The sequence below is a fragment of the Cervus canadensis genome, chromosome 1 (assembly GCF_019320065.1).
Source record: "Cervus canadensis isolate Bull #8, Minnesota chromosome 1, ASM1932006v1, whole genome shotgun sequence".
Taxonomy (NCBI): Eukaryota; Metazoa; Chordata; class Mammalia; order Artiodactyla; family Cervidae; genus Cervus; species Cervus canadensis.
In genome coordinates this window covers 27299013-27320654 of record NC_057386.1, presented here as the reverse complement: position 1 = coordinate 27320654, position 21642 = coordinate 27299013, and the positions used below count along the sequence as shown (strand labels likewise).

Below are 21642 nucleotides of genomic sequence, written 5' to 3'. Positions count from 1 at the left end.
TCTGCAGCAAGCTGGCACAACACCCAGAACTTTTGTTAAGTTTTATTTTTATTTTACCTCATACAGAAACACAATTACATAACCCGCCTTAGTAAAATTTTCACTTTGGGGTCCAGCATCATGGCCAAACTTGAATTTGGGAGAGACGTAAAAATCACCACCTAGCTCTGGAAGGGGATCGGAGCCTAGTAGTGGAGGACCTGCTTCTACAGCTTCTTCTGGGGTCGGGTGCTGTACATGGATAAGAATGTTGTTGAGCCTGCGATGATGTTCTGCTTAAGAACTTACAAGCCTGTCATTTCCCTAAAACAGCAGTCTCTTGGTTGAAGATTCATACTTTTACTTTTCCTGGTCACCTTCCTCAGAACAAGTATTATTTTTAACATGTCCAACCTTTCCCATTGCCTCCAAGTTAAAAAAATATTTGTATTATAATAGCTCACAGTATGTCACAGTAAAATAGTTTTGATCATTTTCTACCATAAAAGAGGCAGACTCTTAAACAAAAAAAAGCAAAACATACTTTTACAATCCATTCACACCGTCAGCATCATCCACACAAAGCAGCCAGAGAACCATAAATACATTTGTCAACCTCAGGAAGTAGTAGTCACATGTTAACGAGGTACATGGAACCTCCAGGGAAGTGCCCAGAAGAGGCAACCGGCTGGCCTGTGAGGGTTGCTGTCTTTCCAGTGAGAACTGGCCAAGCGTGCCCCGTCCCTTTGTTATTGAGCCCTCTCCTGGAAGAGGCCAGAGCCTGGGTCATAGGCCCAGCTGGAGAGTGGGCTGAGACCCTGCCTGCCCCTCCCTGCTCTTGAGGATGTCCGTCCGGCAGAGGACGTACCTGGAAATGATTTTGTGAAAAGTGTAGCGGAAGTCTCGGTTCCGGTAGGCGTAGACGATGGGGTTGACGGCCGAGTTGGCGTGCGACAGGAGGATGGCTATGTTCATCGCCCACTTGGGCTTCTCCTTGGCCCAGGTTGGCTGGAAGAGTGAGGCGCAGTTGATGGCGTGGACTGGCAGCCAGCATAGGGCAAAAATGCCAACAATCATGGCCAGGGACTTGGCCGCGTGGATCTCCCGCTGGAGGACGGTCCTCGAGTGGTCCATGAGCTCTGTGCGCTGCAGCTGCCTGCAGGCCACCAGGAAGATCTTGATGTAGATGGCCAGCATGATGAGCAGCGGGGGCAGGACACAGCCGAAGAAGTTGAAGTACACCATGTAGCTCATGGGCACCACGTTTTCGAAGAGACACCTGATGAGGCAGCAGCTCACGTTCTCGGCTCTGTCCTCTGGCTCCGTGCAGTTGATGGCTCTTTCTCTGCCGTTCCACCCCAGGAACGGCGTCAGGCCGATGCCAAACGCCAGGACCCAGAGGGCAGCAATAACTCCTCTCGCTCGGGCCCCAGTGACCAGACTCTTATACCTGTTCAAAAGGACACGGTCTGTTACAGCAAACTCAGAGCACCCCACCATCTCTGCTTTCTGTGCCAGGCCTTGACCCCAACAGCCTCAGGTCCACACTCAGAGGGCACTAGGGGCTTTTGTCTGCAACACTGATGACAGTCAAATGTATAAACAGCTTTGCTCCAACAAGATTTTCATTCTTACTAACTCACCTCTGACGACAAATCACGGTCAAGGAGAGCAAGTAGCAATTTTTTTTTTTAATATTTATTTATTTGGCTGCGCCAGCTCTTAGTTACAGCAGTCAGGATCTTTTAGGTGTAGTATGCAAGATCTAGTTCCCTGACCAGGAATCGAACCTGGACCCATGGTTTGGGACCATGGAGTTTTAGCCACTGGACCGCCAGGGAAGTCCCAAGTGGCAAATTCTTAAAGGCTGCTTTCTGATTACCCAGATATCCACCTTGGGTCTAGATCTCCTACAAGATACAAACATAGGGGGTCAAGATACCCAATGGAACAGAACCTACAAAGACCCCTGCTCTTCAGGGACATAGTTCTAGTAGGGGGACAGATCATAATGAGCAGCAAACATCAGTCAGTAAATTACATGGTGTGTTAGAAGGAGACGCATAATATAAAAAAGGAAAAAGCAGAGTATGGAAGGCGAGGTGTGATAAGATGCCCTTGAACAAGAACCTGAGAAGTGAGGTCTGGAGGCCCCTTGAGTCAGGCAGTACCACCTGGTGGCTCTGGGCGAGAAGACTGGTCTCCCACAAACACCCAGGAAGAACTGTGTCCCCCACCCCACCCACCTCCCACTCCAGAGCTCCCTGGGGAAATGCTGAGAACAATTCTGGGAGCATCCCTGGCTGTCTCAGCTCTCAGCAAAGTTGATAAAAGTTGGGAGAGAATGTAGCAAATATTAAATTTTTTAAAGTAACTTTTAGACCATTAACTCTTACTTAAAATCTCTAGAAATCATAATACACATTTTGGACGTTTTGCTATCAGCTAGCCTAAAACAACAGTTTATAGCAAAGACAAACTTTACTATTCATCAGTTCAGCTTAGTCGCTCAGTCATGTCCGACTCTACAACCCCATGAACCGCAGCACACCGGGCCTCCCTGTCCATCACCATCTCCCAGAGTCCACCCAAACCCATGTCCGAGTCGGTGATGCCATCCAACCATCTCATCCTCTGTTGTCCCCTTCTCCTCCTGCCCTCAATCTTTCCCAGCATCAGGGTCTTTTCAAATGAGTCAGCTCTTCGCATCAGGTGGCCAAAGTATTGGAGCTTCAGCTTCAACATCAGTCCTTCCAATGAACACCCAGGACTGATCTTTAGGATGGACTGGTTGGATCTCCTTGCAGTCCAAGGGACTCTCAAGAGTCTTCTCCAACACCACAGTTCAAAAGCATCAATTCTTCAGCGCTCAGCTTTATAGTCCAACTCTCACATCCATACATGACCATGGAAAAACCATAGCCTTGACTAGACGGACCTTTGTTGGCAAAGTAATGTCTCTGCTTTTTAATATGCTGTCTAGGTTGGTCATAACTTTCCTTGCAAGAAGTAAACATCTTTTAATTTCATTGCTGCAATCACCATCTGCAGTGATTGTGGAGCCCAGAAAAATAAAGTCAGCCACTGTTTCCCCATCTATTTCCCATGAAGTGATGGGACTGGATGCCATGATCTTAGTTTTCTGAATGTTGAGCTTTAAGCCAACTTTTTCACTCTCCTCTTTCACTTTCATCAAGAGGCTTTTTAGTTCTTCTTCACTCTCTGCCATAAGGGTGGTGTCATCTGCATATCTGAGGTTATTGATATTTCTCCCAGCAATCTTGATTCCAGCTTGTGCTTCCTCCAGCCCAGGGTTTCTCATGATGTACTCTGCATATAAGTTAAATACGCAGGGTGACAATATACAGCCTTGACGTACTCCTTTTCCTATTTGGAACCAGTCTGTTGTTCCATGTCCAGTTCTAACTGTTTTCCTGACCTGCATACAGGTTTCTCAAGAGGCAGGTCAGGTGGTCTGGTATTCCCATCTCTTTCAGAATTTTCCACAGTTTATTGTGATCCACACAGTCAAAGGCTTTGGCATAGTCAATAAAGCAGAAATAGATGTTTTTCCAGAACACTCTTGCAAGAGAGTTGCTATTCATAAGTGGTCCCTAGTATGTATTCGACATGATATATTGAAAAAAAGAAATAAAATCATTACTTAATCTCTGGGAAGAGAGCTGGGCAGTAACTGGGTACACGTCATCCTGGGACTTGTCTATGGAAAGTGTCCAATCTCCTTTGCTGCAGGACCAAGCCCGCACCTGTCCGTGTGGCCCGCAGAGCCTCAGGCCACCGCCCCGTGTGCTCCCGGCCTGTGGCTCCCCACAGCAGCGGCCTCCTGGCTCAGCTGCTCTCTGTCTCAAAGGTCACCTCCTTTCCGGCTCGGCTCACAGGCAGAGGGGGCCGCGCCCACTCTCCGGCCCCTGACACACACCCGTCACAGGGCTTTGTTTACATTACAAGTGTCTGCCCTTCAGCTAGAACGTCCAGCCTCTTAAGGACTCAGACCTCGTCCCTTTGCATCAGCATCCGCAGGAGCTAGCAAAGAGCCTGGCACATGGGGGGTTCTTAGTAATGAGCTCACACACACACATTCCAACTTGTTACCAGACAACTTTAGAGAGCCTGCTCCTTAGGAGTGCCTAATGTTGGGGCCTGGACAGGCAGCAGAACTGGTCCACTGGGGAGGTCTCGCCTCCCGTTGGCCACGATGCCCCATCTCTGCTCCGAGCAACAGGCAGCTCAGCTGAGGGGCCTTGATGGCAAAGGACCCATGGGCGCAGCTGCCATTCAGCTGCATCTATTTCCAACTCCCCTCTGCTTCCCTCGTCGTTTAGGAATGTAAAGCCATTCCTTATAGAAATATCTTTCCCGGCCATGACTGCACCAGGGACGTGAAGAACGCAGTCAGGCCCTTGCAGGGTAACAGGGCCACCTCGTGCAGACACAACTCTTAGCCACAGAACCTTAGGCCCATGAGGCAGCCTCTGCAGCGGCCCTGCCCTCATGCCTCTGCTTTTCTGAAGTGCATACAGCTGAGTGCAGACCAGCCCCAGGGATGAATTAGATCAGGGCAAGCAAATTCTCTCATCAGTCACGGACTAGGGTGGCTACAGGAGGTGGTTTTAGTCAATGAGACAAAGGAAGTCTGCTAGAATACTTCCAAGAGAGATTTTACATGGTAAAAGGAGAGAGACCCATGAGGAGAGCTCCTCCCCCATGCTCATCCCTTTCTGCTCTTCTGGGAGGCCATGAAGTCCAGAGCTGCGGCAGCCATTCTGTGACCATGAGGCAGAAGCCTGAAAAACAAGGCTAATGGCAAAGCAGAAGTAAGGAGTCCAGGTTCTCAATGGTGTCTTTCAAGCCCTACACCAACACTAGAACTGCCATGGTTCCATATTCTAGCTCAAGAGAGAATTGATGGTCTTGACTGCTTAAAAAGTCACGGTTACCTGCAGCTAAAAGCATGCTTATAGATCCAACCAGTCCATCCTAAAGGAGATCAGTCCTGGGTGTTCATTGAAAGGACTGATGTTGAAGCTGAAGCTCCAATACTTTGGCCACCTGATGCGAAGAGCTGACTCATTTGAAAAGACCCTGATGCTGGGAAAGATTGAGGGCAGGAGGAGAAGGGGACGACAGAGGATGAGATGGTTGGATGGCATCACCGACTCGATGGACACGGGTTTGGGTAAACCCCGGAAGTTGGTGATAGACAGGGAAGCCTGGCATGCTGCGGTTCATGGGGTCGCAAAGAGTCAGACACGACTGAGCAACTGAACTGAACTGATATAAACTGGAAGGGATTTTTATCTTGTCTAGTCCAACTTCTCTATTTTACAAGTGAGGAAATAGAGATACAAAGTTTTTAGTTAATAAAGGCAATATAAGAATAAGAATATAAGAACCAAAGACCAAGGCTAAGTTCAGACTTGAGATCCCTGTTCCTTGCACCACATTATGCTGCTTTTTTAACTTCACTTGTGTCTGAGCAACATTAGAGTCCTCTGTACACAAAAGGGTCCCGGGGGTGGGGGTGGGGGGGGTTTCCTGCCAGAGTTCAAAACAATTGGAAGGCAACCACATCTGAACTTCTCACAAATGCTGGATCCTGCCTGTGAAAAATAACTTTCATGCTCAGTTGTCTTAAACGAGAAAAAGCAGCTAATTTCATCTGGGGACCCCATCACAGCCTTTCTCCTCTAGTGGTTCATTATTTTATTCAGAGTTCCCCCTTTGAGCCATGCACTCTGCTGGCACAGCGAACAGAATCACAGCCCTCGTGGGTGACAGAGCTAATGGAACAGACAGAAAATAAACAGGTAAACACACAAATGGACAAGTCGGAAGGAGTCTGGCCAAATCAAAATGAACAGGGTACAGATAAGAGAAAGCCAGGAAGAGCTCAGACACAGGGCCTCTTAGACAGTGGCAGAGAAGGAGAGAATGGTCTAGAAACTGGAGAGAGTGGCTTTCTAAGCAGAGGGAACAGTGACTACAGACATGGAATTAAAAGATGCTTGCTCCTTGGAAGAAAAGCTATGACAAACTAGACAGTGTGTTAAAAAGCAGAGATCACTCTGCCCACAAATGCCTGTACAGTCAAAGCTATGGTTTTTCCAGTAGTCATGTATGGATGTGAGAGTTGGACCATAAAGCAGGCTGAGCACCTAAGAATTGATGCTTTGAACTGTGGTGTTGGAGAAGACTCTTGAGAATCCCTTGGACAGCAAGGAGATCAAACCTGTCAATCCTAAAGGAAATCAATCCTGAATATTCATTGGAAGGACTGATGCTGAAGCTGAAGCTCCAATACTTTGTCCACCTGATGCGAAGAGCTGACTCACTGGAAAAGGCCCTGATGCTGGGAAAGACTGAAAGTAGGAGGAGAAGGGGATAACAGAGGATGAGATGGTTGGATAGCATCACCGACTCGATGGACATGAGTTTGAGCAAGCTTAGGGAGATAGTGAAGGACAGGGGAGCCTGTGTTGCTGCAGTCCATGAGGTCACAGAGTTGGACACGACTGAGCTACTCAACAACAAGAAGCAGAGAGAACAGAATGTGCAAGGCTTCCAGACAGGATGGGATTTCATTCTTCCAGAGAAGCAGGAGGGCATGTGAATGAACCTCAAGCAAGGCGGGGTGTCCCCAGGCCATGGGGAGGGGCAAAGTGTGACACTCAGCTGCCCCAGAGCAGTGAGGAGCCAGGGGGTGGAGGGCTGCGCTGGTATAGAGATCCCTGCAGAGATGGAGTTTAGAGGAGCAAGAAGACAGGCAGTTAGGAAATTTTCAGTGGTTGACTTGAGAGAAGATGCTGGTGTCGAGCAGGGTGACAGCAAGGACTGTACACACAGACACCCCCGCTGGAGCAGCCTCTGAATCACAGCCAGACACCCTGTCCTGGAGACACGTCCCTGCAGACCGCCCCCCACCAGCTGCACAGAGCACATCAGAAACACAGCCTCCCCCCCCCGAGCAGGGCACCACCTGCAGGCCCGTGTGTCCCGCTCAGCCCAGGCCCAAGGTCATCACCACCACTTCCAGCTCAGAGAGGTGGACACCGAGGCTCAGATGGAGCAAAGGATTGGCCTGCAGCTCTGAAGCCACAGTGAGGATACAAAGCCACTCACCCAATCTGATTTCACTTGTGTCCAAGGCAGGTATTGTCCTGCTCAGGACCCTGTGGTTCTTCCCACGATCCCAGCTCCTGCCCGCACCCCACCTGCCTGCTCACCCAGCCATGGGCCCAGTGTGGGTGCAGCCAGCCCGGCTCAGCCGCCCTCTGCTCTTGCCAAAGCTGCTGCTGGTACCAGGGATTCCCCGCCCCCGACTCCGCAGGCAGCCACGTGGGAACTGGCAGAGGCCCCTGCTGCCCTCTCGGTAGGCAGTCCTTAAATGGTGGCAGAAAGACTTTCTTCTGCTAGTGACACGACTAGACCCCCAGGTGGGTGGCTGGGGGAATTCAAGACACAGGCACGACTGGGGCCAGAGCTGCAGCCCCACGACGGCAGGACAGTGAGTGTGCCGGCAGCACTGCCTGGACCCGGGCGCAGGCAGGGGACGGCCACGGATTCTGGAGAGCAGGCAGGGGTTGATGCCCTGGGCGAAGGCTGCAGGGACGACCCCTGGGGGCCCTGGCATCTCATGGGGGCTCCGCTGATCTCCGCCCACATCCCTTCCCATCTCCCACTTCCAGCTGGACCTCTGTCCTCTCCAGAGTGCCCGGCTTCCACCCTGCCCACCCCTCACTCCTCCCTGTGCACCTCTGGTCTCAGAACATCCTCATGTGTCCCCAAACCAGTCCTGAAAGGAAGGCAACATGTCCTTTCCTACATCTGCCTCGAGTGCAGGGCAAGTAAGTGGAACGTGATGGACAGAGGAGATGTAGGTGCCTTCCCTATTCTGAACAAGCAGGACCGGCTCCAGCCTCCCAGTGTCCTGGGGGGCGTCCGGCTCTGGGAAGTGGCTAAGCCCTTGTTATGCTGGACACCCTCCCCAGCCCCCCTGGCCCTAGCACCATGGAGGAGTCAGATCAAGACACAGTCACATGGCCGGAGTCAACAGAAGGGAGCGAGCAGTGTGGACACCAGGTTAGTCATGAAAGAGGGCTCGCCGGGCATGGCTGAACCAGCACTGGCCTATTTCTGGGGCAGGGCCCCTCCTCCCCTGCAGCCACCTCAGACCAGCCACTGTCTCAGAATTCCCAGCGCTCAGGGAGCTCTGAGATCAGCGGATCCCCAAGGGCAGCTGTCCCTGGCAGTGACACTGAGTCCAGACAGGGAGAGTCTGAGCTCTGCTCTCAGAAAAATGGGGCCCTTGGTGGCAGCGGAACCTGCCCCACTGTTGCCTGGCCTTTGATCCCAGACATCATGTGCACGAAGCACTTTCTGCATGCAGGTCACTAAGTAAATACACACAGAGTTCTGTCCTGCTTCTTAAAATTGCTGTTTGCTCAGCATCTTTTTTTACGTTCAGTCTCGCTCACAAGTTTCATTCCTCTGTAACAGAAATACTTCTGCTCTAAAGCAATGTATAATCCTTAGAAAATTCTCATTCTCTAAAACCTCACATGAATAGCAATAGGACTTGCGTGACAAGGGGCGAGGACAGACCTCTCAAAACCTACCAAGCGAGCGCTGTAACTAGAGCACTAACAAAGTAACTCGCACCACCCAGCGGGTAGGTCTCAGGGGTAGAGCTGCCGCGGTGAATATTAACAATGTACCAGGAAGTCTAATGGAAATCCTGGCAAAACTTAGATGAGAGCAAGGCTGACGGGTGCCAAGACGACGCAGCTGGACGAGGAGATGCAAGTGAGTGGGACCATGACTGCGCTGGCTGCCAGCGGGGTGGGGGTGTGGGGTGGTCAGCAGGCAGGGAGGCCCAGACGCGGGTCCTGCTTTCCTCTCCTTGGCCCCTCTGGGCCGCACAGCAGTCACACTGAAGGGTCTTTCCTCTCCTGCTGAAGCCAGTGATGCTACCACCACCAAGACAACACCTGCATCACCCCAATATCTTTCTGTTCACCCAGCACACGTGCTCCCATTCACAAGACAGGAACCCCCCGCCCGGGGAAGGGCAGCTGTCACATTAATTGTCAAACACGTTGGTCACCATGCACATAACCAGTTAGACACTAAGAGGCATGTAGGTCCTGGTGACAGTAACCTGCTAAGCGGTCATTGGAGTGTCCACCAGGCTTCTCCACTATAACTGCTCCTCTGTTTATGATGACTTGTATCTTCTGGTGCATGTACTTTGAGATTTTGTAAATATATCTGAACTTCCCTGGTGGCTCAGATGGTAGACAATCCACCTGCAATTCAGGAGACCTGGGTTTGATCCCTGGGTTGGGAAGGTCCCCTGGAGAAGAGAATGGCAACCTATTCCAGTATTCTTGCCTGGGGAATCTTATGGGCAGAGGAACCTGGAGAGCTGAGTCCACGAGGTGAGTATCTTGGCCCTCCTTTAAGTTCTATCAGTGAGTTTTATCACCTATTGACTATTCTTGCCTGAACCGGTTACTACGCTGACCGCTGCCAAATGATGACCTGCTTATTAACTCCATCATCCTGCTCATTAGTGAGACAGCGAGAGTTCTTCCAAGTGGTTATCTAACAAAACAAAACAAAGTTCTCCTCGCTATGCTCATCACAAGGGCCAGGAGAAACGACGCTCCAGCAGCCAGATCTTGGCTCCTAGATACCATTCTCCACTGAAAAGAGACAGGGCTCCTTGGAGAAACAGCCAATTCTGAAGCTGGAACACACAACGGAGCCTGAAAAACCTTTCTCTGCCAGAACATCAGACGTGCTCAAAAAATGGGGACGCTCAGGCGGAAGTCAGCTTGAACGGGCTCCCGTCCTCCAAACCTGGGCAGGAATGGACGGTAACACAATACATGAAAATAACATTCCCTAAGTCCACTGTGTGTAAAAAAGTAATTTAAGGAAGAGCAAAGAAAAGGCAACCTCTTCCCTATAGAAGAAAGCCAACTGATACCGTAAAACAACTGAGAAAAAATAAAATTACCATCTGACAGGGGACTTCCCTGGTGGTCCAGTGGCTAGGGCTCCATGCTCCCAATGCAGGGGGCCCGGGGTTCGATCCCTGGTCAGGGAAGTAGATCCCACATGCTGCAACTAAGACCCAACACAGTCAAATAAATAAAAACAAATATTATTTAAAAAAAAAAATTACCACCTGACAGGGTGATAACTGATCCAGGAAGAATCATCGGTGGGAAAAGCACACCTTCACCATGATGAACCCTGGCAGCCACAGTTGTAACTAAGGGAGCTTTAACATGACCGCAGTGGACAGATGGACCCCGAGTGCCTTCCTGTGTGACAGGTGGAAATGGACACAACAACAAGCAGGCAGTGTTCCCACCAAAAGCTGAATCTAATCAATAAGGCAACAACCAAACCCAAAACAATGTGTTGAAAGAGAAGGAAAAAAGGCTGAGGAACTCTTCTGATGAAAGAAAATCAGGACTTCCCTGGTGGTCCAGAGGCTAAGAGTCTGAGCTCCCACTGCAGGGGGCCTGTGTTTGATCCCTAGCAGGGAAACTAGATCCCACATGCCACAACTAAGACCCAGTACAGGCAAATAAATAAATGTTTACAAACAAATAAACAAAGCGAAAAGAACATATCAGATGCACACGTGACCTTTTACTGGAAAGCTGGATTTTTTTTAACTGTAAAGAACATGATCAGGGCAATTGGGAAATCTGACTATAGACTATATTATGTCAATCTTAAAGCTCCAGAGTGTACTTGTGCATGTGGGTGTGGGTGGGTGTAAGACAGAGGAAGCAAAAGTAGTAAAATGTAAGCAATTAGGGATTTGTATTAGTTTTGCAATTCAGAAATTGTGACAAAAACACACTAGTTCAGAATGACTCATTCTTTCTGAAACCACAGACCAGATGAGTCAAACGGATACAAATATGTGTATACACACACACACAGACAGATAAGGTATAGAGACATATATACACATCCATTAATAGCAGGGACTTCTTAAAAATTTCAGAATGGGTACAGTATATGTGTGCTTGTGTATGTATGTACACACACACACATACATTCATCGTGTAATTTTTAAAAAGTCCCTGCTATTAAAAAAACTACATTTCTAATGATTTTAAAAAATGTCAAACTTAAGAGCTAAGTCTCCCCTTGGAAACACAGCCTTGTTTTTCTCCTTCCTCTCCTTGTGGGTCACCCCAGGACTCCCGCTCTACCCTGCTTTATCTTGAAGACACCTTCCATGGATTCATTGTGTCTTGGCCACAAGCTGGTCCACGCCTATCAGGGCAGGTCCCCCAGCACACGTGTGTGCACACAGGCTAGTCACTGGGCCGCCTCCTGGGAAGCTGAGGGGGCAGCATGAGCTCTGCGTTAACAGACGAATCATCTAGAAAATGCCCCACATGCACAGAAGCTATGAGGGCACCTCGCAGAGAGTGCTGTTAGAATCAGGAAGAGCCCGCAAGTACAGAATGTGCCAGGCAGGGGAACGGCAGGTGCAAAGGCCTGGCCTCAGCCAGGGAACTGAGGGGGTTTCTGAGAAGCAGAGCAGACACATAAAGGGGGTGGGGAGGGGGAGGCTGGGGAGAGACCAGAACTGGTGGGAGGCTGGCCTCAGCCCCAGACGCCACAGGGAGCATCAGGTCAAGGAAGGAGGGGCAGCATGGGTGCAGAGCTGGTGTTGGGAACAGGGCGGAAGCAGAGGAGCCACCAAAGAGACCTGGCTGGGGGTGGGGGGAGGTGCAGCCTACAGCACCTGGTCTGTGATGCCTTTCAATAGAGATTTGTTGTTGTTCAGTTATTCAGTCGTGTCCAACTCTTTGCAACCCCATGGACTGCAGCATGCCAGGCTTTCCTGTTCTTCACTATCTCCTAGTGTTTGCTCAAACTCATGTCCATTGAGTCCGTGATGCCATCCATCTCATCCTCTGTCACTCCCTTCTCCTCCTGCCCTCAATCTTGCCCAGCATCAGGGTCTTTTCCAATGAGTCAGCTTTTTGCATCAGTTGACCAAAGTATTGGAGCTTCAGTATCACTCCTTCCAATGAATATTCAGGGTTGATTTCCTTTAGGATTGACTGCTTTGATCTCCTTGCTGTCCAACGGACTCTCAAGAGTCTTCTCCGGCACCAAAATTCAATATTTACAGTCTCCATATTAAAAAAAAAACAAAACAGAGAGAGTGAGTCCATGGCCATCTGTCCCTGACCAGCCATGTCTCTGGCCCTACTCACTGACTGTCACCCCAGGGCCCACCTTGGCCTCGGGGTCCTCTCCTGTCCAGAAGTCCAGTCGGCCTGGCAGCCCCTCTGCTCTGGACTCTGCTGACCTCTCAGCTGCCTCTGGCATCAGCCTTCCTCCAGGTGGAGAAGTCCAGACGCTGCCCGCCTCGAGGATCCCTAGACTCTGCCTCCATCTCCATGACCTCTGTGCCAGTCACACTCCTTCCTTCTCACCCAGACAGCGAGCTGCCCTCCAGTCCAAGCCCCTGCCGTCTGCCGGAGTGGCTGTTCTGTAATGCAACCCGACCTCAGCAAACTCCTGATTAAAAGCCCCTCCTGGCCTACTAGGTCCCACCTAATTGTCACCTCTGAGAAAACCATGTTTAAGGGCAGCAGAGACGCACAAAAGGAAGTAAATTCAAAACCTTTCTAAAAACCTAAGTGGAAGGAGACGCCCAGCAAGCCAGAGAATCTGGTGAGTTTCCAGAAGCCAGAGGGCAGATGGGATTGTCGGGAGGGGCACGGAGCCCTGAATCAGAAACAGGGTGGCCAGGACAAGAGGCTCCAACCTCTCGGACAGCAGGCTCCAGACAGGATTTAGAGACAGAGCGGAGGTCAAGGCAAAGGCTGACTGCTGGCCAGCTTGGGGCAGCCTCACCCCACCCCCAGTGCGCTGCGCATGTATTCCTCGACACCCCACCCTCCCCCCAAGCTGAAGCTCCAGACCCAGCGACAGAGGATAGGGTTGGGAGGTGGGGAGAGTTTTGATTACATATATAGTCTGTGCCACAGCAAGAATCTCAATCATGTGAATCCAAAACTGGCCTTTCAAAGTCAAGTCCAAAAACTTAACCTTAAATCAAAAGGAAAAATATGAATGCTAAAAGTAAAAAAAGAAGAAGCAGAAGAAGAACTGGGGTGGGGGAAGTCAAGGAACTCGTCCAGGGGAGAATGAAGAGGTAAGCTTTGGAACCTTATGTGTAAGAGGACATCTAAGAGATAAAATCAGTCAAGGAAGGAAAGTCTCCATCTATCAAGAACCCCAGAAGGAAAAACAGGGAATGGACATAAGGAAATAATCTAGAAAACTTCTCTTTTAAGATTTCAGAGCTGACAGAAAACCTCAGTCTTCAGACTGGAAAGATGTCATCCTCAGATGAAGGAGAAGAGCTGAAAGTGAGTATTTAGAGCCAACCTCATGGGCTTCCCTGGTGGTTCAGACCATAAAGAATCTACTGCAATGTGGGAGACCCACATTGGATCCCCGGGTCGGGAAGATCCCCTGGAGAAGGAAATGGCAATCCACTCCAGTAGCCAGCCTGGAGAATTCCATGGACAAAGGAACTAACACTTTCACTTCATGCAATTTCAGGACACCCAGCAAAGCAAAGGATCCCAAAGGCTTCCAAGGAAACAAGAATTACAAAGAAGAACCACACCCACACCCACGTCAGATTTCTTGAGCAACCCTGGGTGTCAAAGCAATGCCTTCCAGCCTCTGAGCACACCCAGTTCAACCGCCAACCACATGTGAGAAAGAAACCATGTTTTTGGCATGGAAGAACCCAGGTCCTAAAATACAGACACACACATGTGGGATCCCAGAGGAAAGCAAACATGGCGGCGGCAAGAAATGGCAGAACCACCTGAAGAGCATGACAGGGAGAACCACCGCGACACCCACGTGGTACCAGCACCCTCCACCATAAGGACGTGCAGGAGCCAGGCTGTCTTTTAACTTCCAAATGGGAAGATCATGGTTCAAACACGGGCAGACTAAAATCTGACATCATTCTGAGCAGTGGGAGGCACCCACAAACAGAACCTGAGTGACCGCCTTTAGAACCGTCTCAAACAGCAACCCACTCCAGTATTCTTGCCTAGGAAATCCCATGGACAGAGGGGCCTGGCGGGCTACAGTCCATGGGGTTGCAGAGTCAGACGCGACTTAGCAACTGAGCACGCACCTGGAGAAGATGGGTTAGTGACGGGTGCATTTCTGCTCCAGTCGAACGCTCTGCTCAGGGTGAGTGACAAACACATGAGCAGAACATTATATTATATATGCCGGATATCTGTTTCCACCTTTCAGAACTTCTCCACAAAGTGCAGGGAACTTTACCATAGGTACAGAATAAAACGCAGAAGATATGAACATTGACAGTGTAAAAACAATAGTACAGTATAAACGTATTCAATACGTAATTTCTGTAGGAAAAAACTAAGAAGCAGTGGAGGTGCTTGACAGGCAAAGTGGGAAACCAGAGGTCAGACTGGGTGACTTACTTCCCACAATTTACCCTTTTACACAGTTTCGATCTCTTTACTACAGCAGGGATCACCTTTTGAAAATGAAACCTCTTATCAAGTAGGCGAAACCACATACCTGCTCAAAGTGAGGTAGAGATGGGGTGGCAGCAAGGGCAGAGAGGGGGGGAGGAACACTTTTCCTTCTTTTTCTTGACAGCTAACACATACTGCCTACAAGTGATGGCATTAGAAACAGAAGGCTGAAATATGATCCACAGGAAAAAATCAAAAAAATCAAAATGTAACAGAAATTGAAGGGAACCGGGCAGGGAAGAGGGCTTGGGTTGCATGGGAGAGAGTCAACAGGTTCTGTTAAAGGTGGCAGTACAAACCCAGCGGTCACCGCAGAGGGGGTATCCGTGTGGGAGGGCCACCCAGGCAGAGTGGCTGGTGTGGGCTTGTCTTTTGAACCCACTGTGCTTCTGAACGCTGACTTCTTCACACTGGTTGATTTCTAACGCAGAACAAACAGAACCAAGTCCTTCATGGACTTATGGTGCCTTGAGGACAAAATCCAGGCTTCTAGGCAAGCTCGGGGCTCCCCTGGACCTGCTGAGCTGGGACCCCCACCCTGAAGCCCAGCAGCCCCGCTGCTCTGGCATAGGCCCCACCACAACTCAAAACGCTCCATCCTCCTGTCTGTCCATCCTCCTGTCTGTCCCCCACAGGAAACTCCAGCCTCTGCCCTCCAGAAACAGCACTGCTCCCCTTGTCAGCCTGGTGAGTTGGAAGGCCACACTCAGTCTGTTCCCAACTTTAACTATTTCAAAGAAGGGACATTTGCTTCTTGCTGTTCAGTTCCTGCTGCCCAGGGCAGTGTCTCCAGCCTGCCAGCCTCTGAGGTCAAGAGCACAACCTCTTAATGGGTTTCCGGGGTGGGGGGGAGGGGCAGGGGGACAGGGAGAAACACGGGGAAGTCCAGTTCCTGAGGGTAATGAATCTGAAGCATCAGGAAAGGCTGGGCCTCGCTTCCTGTCTTTGAGGAAGGGGAAGGTGATGGAGATGCCCCTGTGGGTCCTGGCAGCTGAGTCACCTTCTGTGACGGGTTGAAGGCTGGCCAAGGCACAGCCAGCTCCCCCTCCCTCGGCCACAGGGTCCTCTCTGTCTTGGTGACCTCGTCCACTCCTAGAAGGGACCGCTCTGCGAGGGGAGTCCTCTGACAGCCCGCCCATACCCTCTCCCTCCGGGGACGCAGTTTCACCCCATCCTGGCCATGTTCCCTGGACTGATGGAGCCCTGGTCGCCCCCTGTGGAGGAGGGGCTGACGGGACGGCCCCCAGACGGCTGCTGTGAGGACTCCCCCAGAGGAGGCACACGGGGGGCTCAGCACTCGGAAAAGGTTAAAAGAGCAGCTGCCGCTCACAACCATGTTCCTGTTCGATGTCTGGACCACACCTGTCCCCCGTGTCTGTCTCTGTCCCTCTGCTGTGACCACGGCCGGCAGGTGAGCCAGGGCGAGGGCGACACAGGGCCCCGCAAGCAGCTGTGGTCACAGCTCAGGAGAATGCAGTTAACTTCACCCCTTTACACACGCTCGTCCTCCACATTATCAAAGGTGACCTGCGCTTTCCAGAGTCCAGTGCAAACACTGCCGAAACCCTGCAGCCGAGCGCACTGTCCTTCCTCTGCTGAGGGGCTGCCGGTCACCATGGTTCAGGGCAGCCGAAGGTGGGGGGCAGCCCCCCTCTCCTCCCCACCCCTGATTCTCAGGGCTCCTCTCACCTTGCAGCCCCAGGGGCTCCTACACAACTGTCCAACTGCTTGCACTCTACCTGCAGCGAGGGGACAGGACCCCAAGTGCCCTCCAGATTGGAGATGGCTGGAGGGGAGCAGGAGGAGGTGGGGTGGGGTCCCCCAGGAGCCAGTCGAGAGCTGCTGAGGGATATGGGCAACGAGGCACAGGAGGGACCCTCAGATTCCACCGAGAAGGGGCAGGCCCAGGAGGGGTGATGTGACAGGAATGACTTGGTGGCACCATGATGACATGGGACGCGGAGGCTGAGAGCCTGGTGGCGGATCGTGGTGGAGAAGCTTCCTGGGGAGGAAACATGGAGCGGCCAGCACATGGGTGGGGTGAGCAGTGAGGGACTCAGGGTCTCACACTTTTGCATAGTGACGCGGGTTTCCTGGGGCCACGTAACAAAGTGCCACAAACTTACGTGGTGGCCGAGAACATTTACTCCCTATGGTACTGGAGGCCAGAGCCTGGAATCATGGTGTGGGCAGGGCTGCACTCAGAGCTCAGAGGCTTCGGGGAGGCCGGGTTCTGGAGGCCCAGCACCACTCCAGTCTCTGCCTCCATCCCCACATGGCCCCGCTTCTCCCTGCTTGTCTGTTTCATGGGGATGGGACTGCACTCAGGAGCCAGGTCATCCTGGATAAGCTCCTCCCTGAAGACCCACATGAGCTGGTGTTCACGCTTTCCCATCTAAGGCTCTGGGGATTAGGATGTGAACATCCTTCTGGAAGCCCGCATTCAACCCATCGCAGTGGGAATGATCTGGGAAAGAAAGATGGCCCTGCTGTGGAAGAAGGACGGACCCAAGGCTGGGGTCCCTGGGCACCCAGAACTGAAACCTTCCTTCCCAGCTGTATTTCAAAACATCACAGGGACTTCCCTGGTGGTCCAGGGGCTAAGACTCCATGCTCCCAACGAAGGGGGCCCAGATTCAATCTGTGGTCAGGGAACTAGATCCCACATGCCCCAACTAAGAGTTCGCATGCCACAACTAAGGATCCCGTGTGCTGCAACTAAGATCTGGCACAAATAAATAATATAGACAAAAATAAATGCTAAAAGATAAGAAAAAAATCACAACATTACAATTTTATTATATGGGAACTGTAGCTCAATAAAGAAGGCTGAATGCTGAAGAACTGATGCTTTTTAACTGTGCTGGAGAAGACTCTTCAGAGTCCCTTGGGCAGCAAGGAGATCAAACCAGTCAATCGTAAAGCAAATCAGTCCTGAATATTTATTGGAAGGACTGAGGCTGAAGCTCTAATACTTTGACCACCTGATGCAAAGAACTGACTCTTTTGTAAAGACCCTGATGCTGGGAAAGATTGAAGGCAGGAAGAGAAGGGGCGACAGAGGATAAGATTCATGAATGGCATCATCGACTCAATGGACAGAAGTTTGAGCAAACCCTGGGAGAGAGTGAAGGACAGAGAAGCGTGGTGTGCTGCAGTTCATGGGGGTCACAGAGTCGGACACGACTGAGTGACTAAACAAGAACAAAACTCAATTTAAAAAAAAGGAAAAAAATGTAAACAAAACAAAAAGCCACTCAGAATGCCCTGCCGAAAACTTACAGTTCAGTCACTTAAAAGGAGCTCCGAGGGCGTCACCTTTCCACCAGAGACGTAGTCTTGCTAAGACTCCCCAACACCTCCCTCCCAGACTGGACATGTGAGGCTCCCAGAAAAGAGATGCTGCCGTGTGGCAAAGGGGGCAGGAGGGTCCAGGGACAGAGAGACAGACCCTTCCATCCTGCTAACCGATCCAGCCAACCCAGTGCTCCTGGCAACACCCTCCTTCAGCAGCTCAGCAGCGCAGCTTGGGGAAACAGCGTCCAGAAGCAGGGAGGCAGGCCCCCAGGCAGGCAGAGGGGACCACTCAGTCCCCCAGCGGCTTGGGGTGTGGCTTGCGGGAACCAGATTAGGGAGGAGGAAGTGCTCCAGCCAGAAATGGCCTCAGGATGAAGTGAGAGCCAACAGCTGCGGGCAGACACACCCACCCCGCACCCCCTCCCTGCTGCCCCCTGGGCACCACTGAGCCTGGACCCTGAGCCAGGCATCAGGAACCACGCAGACTTGAGTTAGGACAGTCTCCTGTGTGTGGGCGCCCCTCACTCTGAGGCCGCCTCATCTTTGTGTCCAGCATCTCCTTGGCTCCCCTTTCCTGCAACCCTCCCTGGTCAGTATCTGCCTTGACAACCCAACCGGGCGGCTATGGGATTGTGGGCTCTGTACTCTTGAGCTGTACCCACCATGGCCACGCGGGCCTCGCTCAGAGCCTTGGGGCATCAGTGACCTGGCACTGAGGGTGAGTCCAAACACTATTCTTGCCCAGGTAAGACACGGGCCTGAGCTCCTGGCCCTCACCTGGCTCCTGCCGCCTCTACAGGAGACACCTCCCATGCCGGCTCACCTCCAACCTCACTCCCATGACCCGTGACCCTAGGGAGGGCCTCAGAGCTGCGAGGGAGCTGGGCTAGTGAACAAGGGAACGCTCCCAGTCTCCATGATTCCCCGAATTTCTCAAACTTTGGTGGGTCCAGAAGTCCCCAGTGAATTCTGATATGGAATCATGGGGTGATACACCCCACCCCATGGATTCTGAGTCAGGAGAGCCCAGTGGGGCCCTGTAATTTGCATTTTAGCTCAAGAGGCCAGGAAGTGCTGAAACAGGAGCCAGGAGAACCTCTCCGGCCTGTGAGAGTGGGCTTAGCGCCGCGTGGGGGAAGAGGGGGCGGGAGGGAAGGGTGGGGGGAACAGATGCACCCCTTGCTGGGACGGGTCACACATACCTCATACAGGCCAGCCAGGAGGGCAGGGGTGGGACAGGGTGGGACGGGCTGTTCTGCCCTCCCCACACCAGCCTCCCACCCTCAGCAGATGCAAAGGAGAAGTCAGGGGCTGTGATTCACAGTTCTTTCCCCTTAACACACCCACACCCATTCTTTCAAGCCGCCCAGGAGAGACCAGGACAAGAACTGACAGATTCAAACTCTCATGGAACTTCCTGCTGCACAGGGGTGAGGGACGCTTTCTGAAGCTTGAGCAGAGGTCTCTCTGGACCTCCGTCAGGGCCAAGCCCAAGAGGCTTCTGGCAGATGAGGCTGGTGCCTATGGCTGCCTGCTGGGTGCACAAAGTCCAGAAGGCCACCAAGTAACCAACATGAGGATCAGGAGGTGGGAAAGGACCTCTACGACGACGAGAGTGTGGTGTGCGCCCCGGACCTCAGAAATTCCTGGGTTCTGTCACACCCGAGGAAGGGGCGTCCTGGTCGCAGGCCAAGGGGCAGCACGTGGAAAGGCCTGGACACACAGGCGGCTCACAGCCCACCAAGCAAGAGGTTCCTGCTCCTGCTGCGACCCAGGTGCAGGACACAGGGACCAGGCTTGACACGCAAGCCTGCTGGGAGAGTGTTTGTTATTCCCTGTCAATTCCCCTGAAACAGGTTTCCCTCATAACCACCGACTCACTGCAGGCAGAATCCGCTTTCTGTCCCGGTTGAGAACAGGACGCAGCAGGCAGGCAAGGCAGGCACGCCTGGAAATGCGGGGCCCAGCGCTGAGCCGGTCCTGCTCCCTCACTTGCTCCAGAGCTGCCATCCTGAGCCCCCTCCCTCCCGGACAGGAGGCAGGTACCCACCTCTGGAATTACTGCTGGGATTAAAGGATAGAGTTTAAAGTACCTCATAGGCTTGGCAGACAGCGATTAACTCCTTCCTGTCCCACCTACCCCGTGACTCAGTTTCCCTGTCTCAGTTCTTAGTCCAAAGAGATCCCAAGCTCACCCAACTCAGAAACACCAAACGGCCTCCAGGCACCAGAGGCGGAGAAAGAAAGTGCTTTCAATTAAACCCTGAGTGACACCTGGGCTCTCAAGCTCACAGCTGCACCTGGGGCTGCACTCCCCTTGCCGCTGCGCTCCATCCCCGAATCCTGCATCATCGGAGTGTGGGACCAAGAGCAACCCTCAAGTCCTCCGGTGTTTGGAAACGCTGGTGGCACCTTTTCAGTGGCTGGGACAGGGCAGCCGAGGATAAACAAGGTTACACAAAGCACTAGGCTCTCAAGCTGTCGGTATTAGCGAGCCGGGAAGTCCTCTAATTCTTTCAAGTATAAGGGGGTGATTAGAGCCCGCGCGCAGCACGCAGGGCTCCCCAAAGTTAACTGGCACCGCCCCCGGGTCGGTGCAGCCCCAAGCCTGGCCGTGAGCCCCGTCGTTCTGCCCCGCGCGTCCCAGCGTCCACGGTTGTCCTGGAGCCTCCAGGGCCCCACCAAGCCCAGGGAATGCGGGCGCCCACCTGTGCGCCGGGAGCCTTCCCGGAGCTGCCCCGCCAGGCTGCGCCCCCGGGGCCCAGGGCGGTCCCTACTCGGACTCCGGAAAGGAGACGCGCGCCCGAGGCGTCCAGAGGGTCGGGCGCGGCGCACGTGGGTCGGGAGGCTGCGGGCCGGAACTCGCGTGCCTCGCTCCCGCCGCTGGAAGGGTCTGGGTTCCCCGGGGCAGGGGCCTCACCTGAGCGGGACGCGCACGGCCAAGTATCTGTCGACGGCCACGGCCAGGAGGCTGAAGATGGAGCTCTGCGTGAGCACAAGCACGAAGCAGGCGAGGAAGAGGCAGCTGTGGAAGTCGGTGCAGAAGCCCAGGCTGATGGTGATGGCGAAGGGGATGGCGAAGAGCCCCACGGCCACGTCGGCCGCGGCCAGCGACACCAAAAAGTAGTTGGTGGGCGTCTGCAGTGCGCTCGAGGTGCCTACTGCCGCGCACACCAGCACGTTGCCGGCCACCGACAGAGCGGCCAGCGCCAGCTCCAGCGCCACGTACACCGCGTCCTGCGCCTCCAGCGGCATCGCCGCCCGGCCCGCCTCGGGCTCGCCCCACCGGGCTTCCCGGAGCGCCCGGCCCGCGCTTGCCCCTCCGCGTCTGAGCCCGGGGCTCGAGCTCTGCCGGCCGGCGGGCGGGGCGAGGGCGGCGCGGGGCGGGGGCGGCGCAGCTCAGCTGCCGAGCCCGCCCGGGTCCGTCCCTCCGCCCCCTCCGCCCCCTCCGCGCGCCGCTGGGTCCGGTAGAGCCGCGCTTCCCGCGCTCCCTGCGCCCTAACCCGCGGGGCAGTCGGAGCGCTCGCACCGTCCGGCCACCGGGCGCGGGGGATTCGGGATCCGACTGGCCGCTCTCTCCTCCCCGCCTGTCCCTCGGGCGAGCTCCTCATCCCGCACCGCTGTCTAGGCGGCTGCCCTCGGCCTCCGAACGCTGACCTGCCGCCCCCAGCCCCACCCCGCGTCTTCACAGCCTCGCGCTCCCAACGCTTCCTCGGCCCCCTGGTCACCCCGGTTGAACTCAGTCCCCAAGTTG

General features: G+C 53.2%; 1 protein-coding gene across 1 annotated transcript; it reads right to left on the bottom strand.

Moving 5' to 3' along the window:
* Positions 1-30: 30 nt before the first annotated feature.
* On the bottom strand, positions 31-21161 carry ADORA2B (adenosine A2b receptor). The gene is made up of 2 exons (XM_043473358.1): positions 20809-21161; positions 31-1429 (listed from the first exon to the last, which is right to left on the bottom strand). The coding sequence occupies exons 1-2, from the start codon at positions 21141-21143 to the stop codon at positions 766-768; spliced, it is 999 nt and encodes a 332-aa protein (XP_043329293.1). The 5' UTR covers positions 21144-21161; the 3' UTR covers positions 31-765.
* Positions 21162-21642: the final 481 nt, after the last annotated feature.

Coding starts and splice junctions, on each gene's coding strand:
- ADORA2B (XM_043473358.1), bottom strand. CDS start 21,143: ATGCCGCTGGAGGCGCAGGACGCGGTGTACGTGGCGCTGGAGCTGGCG. Junction 1,430..20,808: donor GCCGTGCGCGTCCCGCTCAG/GTGAGGCCCCTG, acceptor CCTTTTGAACAG/GTATAAGAGTCTGGTCACTG.